Raw genomic sequence first — 10,118 nt, 5'->3', positions numbered from 1 at the left:
GGATAATCACAGAGAGGCCGGGCATATCAAACTGTTCAAGACTTAGCCCTACCAAAGAAATACAGTGGACAAATTTTATTGTATTTGATAGTTATTTCTTATGAATACAAAAATATATAAATACTAGAATCACTACAAAGTTTGCTGTACCCAAAGTCCACTGGTGGCTCATATGTACATATGTATTATCAATGCAAAGTGTCAGTGCTGTTCAGCCAAGTCCCTGGAGTGCAGTGCTCTTTTTATGAACACTGGAGGTCTATTGTGCCTCCTTGATACTGCATTGCAGCAGCCACAGGTTTCCAGCACACACACACACATACACACAGACACACACACACACGTACACACAGTAGGAAAAAGGCTGCAAACAAAAGGTCCAACATGATTCAACTTAAGGAACCAAGCTAGTTCACTGGCCAACACAATGCAATAAGATGAAACAGATGAGCTCTGCATATCATTTTGCATCTGCCTTAAAACAGATTTTCTGCTTTTAGATATGATGATTCAACACTCTCCTGTGTATAGTTGCTCATTAGTGAATTCTCACATGCAAAACCATCGCTGTATCAGATGAGAATCTTATGGTAAAATGATCTCATTCCTATAGATTTTCTATTTTCTACCGTGTTTTTTTAACTCCCCGGGGTATCTAGCAATCCCACTACCTTGCTGCTAAACACTTTCCAATGCATCTCCACTGAAACTCAATTTATTTAACCCTCTGGGAGATGAGTCATTCCAGTATCACTGCTCAGGAGAGAGAAACTGAGGTGCCCCTGCAAAAGAGGCCAGGTTATTCATACAACTACCGGACCAGGCTCGGAAAGTGGAGGCAATAAACAAAAAGGGTGACTTAGGTAGACAAATATACAGCAGTGCAGCTCCCTGTGTCCTTCTCTGTGTCCCCTGGAGCTAACAATACATCTGAGGCATAGACATAAAAGAGGTGGAGATAAAAAAGGGAGGGATAGGGAAGAGAGAGCATTGTGCAAAGAGAGGGAGGAGAAGAGAAAAGGGAGAGAAAGGAGAGAGTCATGCTCGTCAGATTGAGGCCCAGCAGGATGAGGGCAGATGCTGGAAAAGAGCCAGACACTAGGAGAGACACAAGGACACTGGTCCACTGCGGTATACTGCCAAGCTGCATCTCGCTTAGCCAGATAACCTTGCAGAAATCTTCCCACACCCACTGCATGAGCTCATTATCTATACTTATAGGTGTAGTCACTACCTGTAGACATTTCCCACATGATAACAGTGTCTGAGGGCTGCTGCTTGTTCTGCAAGTCCAAAGTTACAGCAGGCAACATTTGACTGAAATGAACACACATGCACACTTTACTGTACAGCGATCGCGGCTTCATTCAATTCAGTGAGCTACCCTGATGCTGAAGGGAAGGACTGTGAGTCAGTCAGTGAGTGAGTCAGTGTCACTGTTGCAGGGATACCCTTATGCTGCATTATACAATGTGTCCATATGAGTAAGTGAAATTCAAGTCAAGGTAAGTGCTTGCTTCAAGAACACTCTGTTATATTACACTAAGGTCACACTAGAAATAAGACACCTTTTGTATGAGGATGAGAGAACAAAAATAAGCCTGATTGAGTGTCTCTGACAATAAGCTTTTAGCATGCACAGCGAGGCTCTGTCAAGGGGAGAGGTTTACTTTATGCATTGCATGCAGCTGTGACTTTGTGCAGCATATTGCTCCACCCCTGAATATTTTAGCAAAGCCTGGTTTTGGGAACGTCCACAAAATCTTTTGGCAATAAAAGCATTATTTGGGTCTGCTCTACAGTGTTTGAGAAAGAATACGCTGCTATGTTTGTTTGCTGCAGCACAGATGCACATTATGGGACTTGTGGGATTTACAATGACAGCTACTGTGTCACTGTGATGATGCAATCTGCTGATTTTTGTTTGCCAGTGACTCAAGGAACTAAAATATCTGCCTCAGCTTCGTGCAGCAATCTGACACTGCTACTGGACTGGGCAGCTCTCTCTCTCTCTCTCTTACTGGACACCTTAGGGAGGAGCACAGTTTCCAGGATCAAACAGCCACATAACTAAAACTTAACAGACCCATCTGACTTTTCACATTAATATTAATCTTGTCTGTCAATGCTTAAGATAAACAGATAGCTGAGTATCAAAAGAAAATGTCCAAAGTCAGCATAGCCACTGTAGTTGGGTGAATCTTTTGCTCAGCCTCATTCGGTTGCTACGGAGACCATCTCTAGGGGCAGCAGTGGGAGGAGGCTGGGCAGTGACATCACGCCTACAGCATCTCTGATGCCACTGGGATATTTCAGGTAAAGTTACAGCACGATGACAAAGCACTTTTCATTTTCCTGCAGTCAGCTGCATTGCTTAAAGATGAATTTGTGATAAGAGAAAGTGTAAAATATAGAAAATTGTTATTATTTTCCTTGTTTTACAGTTTCACACCTGGGACATGTTGTCTAGCATAAGGTACAGCTGTCTCTTTGTAACTGGTTTCACTGTTAGCTTTACTAAATCTTCTCTCTGGGAGGGGGGTATGCTTTCTCTGACATGCTTTCCGGGCTTTCCTTTATTTCACTCAAAGCTCTGAACACAGAGTCTTGATGCAGAAGAGTGAACTTTATGAATAGCCCCCAGAGTGCCATTACATGTTCTCCAAAGAGCAGATGGATGAATGGCACCCTGAGAAATAATGGCAATATGTCTCATGGCTTCTATTTTTGGCTGTTACAGTTTTAGGGCAAATACTGTACCACATTAAAATATCATCAGAGCAGGAAAGAAAAATGTGCAGTGCTGTGAATAATCGCACTGGATGCAGCCACTGCCTTCCCTCTTCCCTTCACCGATGTGAACGTTTTCAGCTTTGGTAAAGTTCAAGAATGACAAGCGGCACCTCTCCTGGCAGACACCGCCCATGTTGGCGTGCTGGGTATCATTAGGTAGCGCTCTGCTGCGAGGCATCACTCCTCTCATGGGGTGAATGTTGGCATGAGGAGGACAGCGAGGAGACGAGAGGGGAGGAGTAGCCTGGGGTCCCCTCTACCCCCCACCTCGATTGAGCATGATCCTGGTCTCGCATCCTTATGTCTGCCTGGAGCGGCGGTGTCAGAGGACCAGCTCTGGAGATGACTGCGGTGTTCTGCGTCTGTGTGTGGATTTCTGTATCACGCATGCAAGCTCATATATGTGTGTATTCACTTTGACTCTGTGCTTGAGTGTGTGCGCATTCTCTCAGTACTGTTTTTCTAATGACCAGGATCCCACAATGGAGCGCATTCAGGCGGACCAGCTGTGAACATTTTACAGATGTGCAGCTCTCAAGCATGCTCATGCATACGCACACTCAAGACATTCACACAGGAACAGCGAGACAATTAGACAGGTCGATACATTTTAAGACTAGCAGACACGCATTAAAGTCAGTGTGCATCCTGCTTTAAATCTTAATGCTGATTTCTGCATGTTTTTTTTTACATCTATAGTGAGTGAGATGCAAGTTTTATGTTATTACATAACTAGGGATGGGTGACAGTTTTAATCTTTCAATGCTTGTGTGAATACAATACCCTAATAAAGAAGTTGAATCAATACTTTCTTATTTCTTATACTCTTATTTTACACAGGTATCTGTACTTCTACTTGAGTAAAGAATGTGTGTACTGTTGTACTCTGCTACCTGCTTCACCTGGGAACTAGATTAATGAGACCAGGCTGGGCCAGAAAACCAAACCAATTAGCTGAAAGATGTAAATACAGTTTGAGGGAGCTGAGGGATTCACATTACACATAATCATTTGACCCATTGTTAATACAATAACAGAAATACTGAGCTTTAATGTCTAATTTTGGTACTTTGTTCCTGCAGCTTGATACTCCCTGTATGGAACAAAGGGACAATCCAATAAGATAATATGGATTTGTGTGGGTAATTAATCTTATGTAACACTGACACGATGAGTAAACACAGAAATGACTGATATTATCTTCTGTTAATTTAAATAACATTGATCTCCTTATGAGGCCTCAATATCTCAGCCTATTCTTACCTCTCCACAAACCCAAACAACACAAGCTGAACTGCAGGTGTCTCTTGCCAGCACTGCCGTCGAGCTCTGCAGGAGATGATTAACGGCGCTGGGTGACTTGCAGACACGTTTTCGTTTCCCTTGGTTAAAAATACATTGAAGAAGGATTTAAATTCCAGTAGGGGAGACAGAGAGAACAAAACCACTCAGCAGTTCTGAGGCAGAGCACCTGGAGCTGCATGCATGGTATCTGGCCTGTAGGACTGAGGTGGCTGTAATTGAACATTCAGAAAAGATGGGTCTCCACAGTGGACAAAGGGTTAAAACCAGTGCTTCGCTTTCAAATTATGTGTGGACGGTCACATTGTATGTTTAAGTCATCTCTATCAATTTCACTGGATAAGTATTTGAATGTTTGCTTGGGGAGAGTACAAGGCTGTTATTAAGTTTCTTCTCTTACTCTGGACTAAATAAATTAATGTCTTTTGTTTAAATGTTCCCTTATAGAAGAGGCTATGTGAGCTTTCATGTGATCCTTCAAAAGTGGATTTTGCTCAGCCCAGCACACTGCAAAGTGAATTTCAAGTAACCTTCAGTCATTTCTGTGCTTCTTCAAAGTCATGCAAATTGTAAGTAAGATGTTGTTTTTTTTTAGCACTCTGCCTCACAAACTGTAATTCCTTTGGTCTCCTGTGAAACATAACAATTATGGGTCAGACTAAAAGCCTCTAGGTGGAATTTTAAGGTAGTTTCCTGACCTGCATGACAAATCCCAGACAGTAGCATGGCCAATTCTAGGACAAAACGCTGTTTAAAAATAGTAGAAATAAAAAAAAAAAATATTTTTCCTTTTTTTCTGTTATGTACTGAAGTGGGATTCCTTCCTAATGCCACATTTGATGAAAATGATTGCATATGAATATAATCGTAAGGCACTGTTTTATATGTTATATGGGCTATGTATATATATCATGTACAGTATGTTATCCAGTAACATTACTATGTTGGATAGCATATACCAGAGAAGTCTTATACACATATAACACATTCCTATTAGAGAAATCCAAATAGACTGATTTGGGACTTGGGAGTTGTAGCTCTGCTTCAATGGTACTGTGAACATCAATCATAGATATACAGCATAATATCCACCGTATATGATCCACATATTTTACTGCTGGCCTCTGTGAGACTTAAAACAGAAGTAATGCACCATTTTCTGTGGCAGACTTCAGTTCAAAATCATGTTCATAAGAAGGACCCAGAGAGTGAATTTTATAAGAGTGGAAAGTATAAAAGGTTTCCTAATAAAATGATTATAAAGACACAATAATATCCAGTGTTCAAGACTTCTAAGTCTAATGAGAAGGAGCTAAATACAATCAGTACAAGCTCAATATCAAATTCCTTCCCAACAGTAACAGCTCAGTTTATCCACTTGAGGGCAGTACTGAGCTATCTTCAGATTGATGAAGTCTGTGTTGATTCAAAAACAACATGACTGAACTGACAGCTCAACAGCAACACAACAACTTAACTAAAAGTTGTTAATAAAAGGTGTGCTGTCTATCTCCTCATATTGATCATATAAATGACCATCTAATCTCCTAATCACTTAATAAAAAATAAATATTAGAGCTTATATCAATATTTGTGTTAATGGAATTATCAACTGGCAACGGATTAATTTGCAACAATTGCAAGAGTTGTTTTTGAGAAAAAGTGCAAAAAAAGGTGTCAGTTTCTCTAATGTTTGTTGCTTTTCTTTGTTTTATATCGTTGTAAAGTGAATATCTTTTGCACTGTTAGTTCAGTTTAGACATTTGAAACGTCTCATTTAAAACAGGCACTTTTTTGTTATATATTATGTTATAAATTAAATGATTACTTAATTGACAGTGAAAATAATTAACATTAATTTCTACTGAAAATAATCATTGGAATTATAAAAGTATCTGTAATCCTGAAAACCCCTCATACACATTTCAAACCAACATGATGCATGAAAAGGAAACACAGCCCTGTAATTCATTTTCTGTGGACTCCTTTGAGTGTCGCTGTTCATTTGTTTGTTTGTTTGTTTGTTTGTGTCACTTGAAAAGCGCACGTGCGAGTGTCTGCTGTAGGGGATGAAAGGTGGCTGACGTCAGACCTAGTTGGCATGCCAACTCAGAGAATGGATCTGAGAAACAGAGCCGCTCAGACGGTTTGACACAAAAAGGAAGCTGCACTGTTACAACAGCTTTTCATGACTTTTGCTATATTTCTACATGTCTGCCAACCCATTACCTGAAGCTTCAGGCTACTAACTTCACCTTAAAGGCTAACAGTGCTGACTGATATTAATTTAAGCACTTTTATTAACCTTAGATTCACAATAAATTATAAAAAAAAATATATATATATAATACAGCAGTTTCTTTCCCTCTCCAAGGACACAAAGGTGAACCACAGTCGGAAAGACTTTGTGAAAATGCAACACAATGCCATGGTAACATTAGAGGGGGGTTACCCAGGAAACCACCGTTGTTATGGAGACTGCATCACAAGGCGGGTTCAGCGAGAGGGAGGGCGGAACGTTTCTGCGCGTTCTCCCTCCTCTCATTCACGCTGCTTTCATCCTGTCGTCACATGACCTCAAACACACATTAATTCACACTTTACATATTTCATACCCCAAACAATCCTGCTCGCTTTGGACGGAATTTGCAATGGTATTAGATATTTAGCCAAAGGTTTGTAATGACTTTTTTGAGTCGGGATCGTTTAATATCCGTTTTTATTTAATATAGGCTATATAGGCAGTTCTGAATAAAAATACAATTTTACGAAAAGCTCGACTTATAATTTATGATAAGCGTTTCCATCGACACCACTGCGTGTTATTACCTGAATAATAATCTGAACAAAACTCAGAGTCTAACATCTTCGACAGGTTATGATATTAAATATAACCTAAACAGGCATTTGGCTATATAAATTACCATAGTCTATTCATTACATTACTGGACGATTAAACTTCTTTCCACGAAGCACAAGTTTTCTTTTTCTTTTTTTTTTTGACTGGTGGGTAGATGCAATATAGTAGACTATGCTACACGTGTATCCCAATCATCAACACCAACAACTTTCGCATAAACATCAAGATATGTAGGCATCGTGTGGCACTATACACCAAAAAAATATCTGTTTTAACAAGCCACTAACTTGTTCAATTAATGTATTTTTATATGACAACAGCTTGTGCCGAAATGAATACTTTTCCAGTATAAATGTGTTGATCTCTGTGAAATACTCAAATGTGAATCTACAATAGAAACAAGTAGACTCGTGATTTCTCATAAGCTTAAATCAAAATTTAAAAAAAGGATAAATGACTTGTTAAAACTGACAATTACGCAGCGTTCATCCACAGATATGGACTGGCACATTACGATTGGCTATATATAAAAATATTATTATAGCTACTATATCTCCATGCTCCATAAACGATCCACGTCTGGTGTTTCATTTACACGTCCGTGAAGATCTTTTTGATGTTCACGCAGTTCTGGTTGTTTTCGGTGGTGAAGTTGGGCTGTTTGAACGCACTGTTGATGCCCTCCTCTATCACCATGTACTCTGACTTGCTGAGAGATGAGGAGCTGCACGACCTCCTCAGCTCCTCCGAGGGGAGGTGCTCACAGCTGCTCGTGTGCACGTACTGTGGGTGCTCCTCTCCGTCAGTCTCCCTGTGGTAAAAGTAGTTGAAATTAGACACAATCACTGGCACGGGTAAGGCAATGGTCAGCACGCCTGCTATTGCGCACAGCGACCCCACTATTTTCCCACCAATGGTCACTGGATGCATGTCTCCATATCCGACCGTGGTCATGGTCACCACTGCCCACCAAAACGCATCTGGGATGCTGGTGAAACTGGACGAGGGGTCGTCTGCTTCGGCGAAGTAAACCGCGCTGGAGAAGAGAATAACTCCGATGAAAAGAAAAAATATGAGCAATCCGAGCTCCCTCATGCTGGCCTTGAGGGTTTGTCCCAAAATCTGAAGTCCCTTCGAGTGTCGAGACAACTTAAAAATGCGAAAGACCCTCACCAGTCTGATCACCCTCAGGATGGCGAGGGACATCGCCTGTTGGCCGCTGTTGGTCTCCTTCTCGGCCAGCTCAGTCCCCAGAGTGATAAAGTAGGGGATTATGGCGACGATGTCAATGATATTCATGATGTTTTTGGAGAAGGTGGTTTTACTGGGACAGGCAAAAAACCTGACCAGCAACTCGAAAGAGAACCATATGATGCACAGAGTCTCTATCACAAAGAAGGGGTCTGTGAACGGGCTTTGCACGTGGGGAGCAGTGCCATTGACCGTGGGTGCCACTGTGGCTTGGTCTCTCTCGTCCCGAAATTCCGGCAGAGTCTCCATGCAGAAAATAACAATTGAAATGAGAATAACAAGCACGGAGACGATGGCTATTCCTCTTGCTGGCCCGGAGCTTTCTGGATACTCAAACAAAAGCCAAACCTGCTTTTGGAAATCATGTTTGGGCAGTATGCGCTCCTCTTCTTTTATAAACCCTTCATCATCGCGGAATTTCTCCATGGCCTCCTCTCCGAGTTGATAAAACCTGATCTCCTCGGAGAAAATATCAATGGGGACGTTAACAGGTCTCCGTATGCGCCCCCCTGACTGGTAGTAGTACAGGATGGCATCAAAGCTCGGTCTGTTCCTGTCAAAGAAGTACTCGTTCCTCAGCGGGTCAAAGTAGCGCATCCTTTTCCTGGGGTCCCCCAGCAGCGTGTCTGGGAACTGGTTGAAAGTTTTGAGTTGCGTCTCGAAGCGTAAACCCGAAATGTTGATCACCACCCTCTCACAGCATCCCTGGCGGCCGCGCTCATATCGATCCACCGACAGGTGGGGCGCCGAGAGCACGGCGGACTCCTCCAGCATGTTTTCCACCGTCATGACTCCCTTCTTCACCTCGGCATAACCCCGACTGTCAGCCGCGTTCTTGCCCCTGTTCCTGGCGGACGAGGGCGACTGGTTCACACTGTAGGTCTGGTCATCCATACAGGTGGTTTTCGGTCTGGAGGGGCACAGTGCGCGCCACGCCTCTCCCAGCCAAAGCCTACAGCTTTGGAGAGCTGAGGCCGACGCCACTTACATCTCTTCTAACCATCACCACTCTGCGCGTATCCACGCTGAAGCGCTGCACTCCCCTCTGCCTTTCTTTTTTTATTTATTTTTTTACAAACACGTCGACACCCGCCCACGGCGCGCATATGTCTGACATACGTCCACAACCAGCCCCGTCGGAAATTAACTTGACACTTCATATCGAGCACACACTTTCATTCAAGTGCGATGGAAGAAATACACTTGATGAAATCACATCCACACCTGTTTGATCCAAGTTCGGTTATTTCTCTGTGAGCTCATACAGATCTATTATCACATGTTATAAACACAGAACTGAAGCCGGATCAGCGCTGCTGTCTGAAAACATAGCCCGGCACGGTGTGTCTGCAACAAAAGTCTGGCACTGTCTCACACCTTTGTCACAGACCCAATAATGCAGTCATCATTGCTTCACTTGACTGAGCGTATGTAATTTTTTTTCGAGGAACAACAAAGGGTGAATATGAAACAATTCACTGTCCAAACACGATGAATAAAAACAGAATATCTTTATGTCTCATTCTTTGTTGTTGAGGTGGGGTTGTTGCTCTCCATGGTGCTGAAAACAATCGTTCACCAGCTTGTAAATCAGCGCCGTCCTCATCAGCGTTCAAGTTTGTTGTTGTTGTTTTTTTTCTGTGCATGTGTGTGTGTGTGTGTGTGTATTCGTCTAAAGATGCTTCCCCCTCATTCATTGTTCACATGACACAGCAGCCTCAGGATCAGTCACCTCATTTCCACTCGAAAAAAGCAGCCACGTGGTGACAGAACCGCCTCACAGAAGCGTCTCAAGTGTCGGCCTTTGTTACAGCTGTGATTAATGACGAAAATGCTAAATCAGTGTTGTTTGTAATTCGTACTGACAGGCTTCATCAAAGGCGTCCCTCACTGTCACAGGGTTAATGTGTTC

General features: G+C 42.3%; 1 protein-coding gene across 1 annotated transcript; it reads right to left on the bottom strand.

The window, feature by feature from the left end:
- Positions 1-6,831: 6,831 nt before the first annotated feature.
- On the bottom strand, positions 6,832-9,188 carry LOC118328388 (potassium voltage-gated channel subfamily A member 3-like). The gene has a single exon (XM_035662101.1). The coding sequence runs from the start codon at positions 9,098-9,100 to the stop codon at positions 7,547-7,549; it is 1,554 nt and encodes a 517-aa protein (XP_035517994.1). The 5' UTR covers positions 9,101-9,188; the 3' UTR covers positions 6,832-7,546.
- Positions 9,189-10,118: the final 930 nt, after the last annotated feature.

This window comes from Morone saxatilis, unplaced genomic scaffold (genome assembly GCF_004916995.1).
Source record: "Morone saxatilis isolate NCDOM2014 unplaced genomic scaffold, NCSU_SB_2.0 Contig18, whole genome shotgun sequence".
Taxonomy (NCBI): domain Eukaryota; kingdom Metazoa; phylum Chordata; class Actinopteri; family Moronidae; genus Morone; species Morone saxatilis.
The sequence above is the reverse complement of the archived record's forward strand: the minus strand, read 5'-3'. Positions and strand labels throughout refer to the sequence as shown.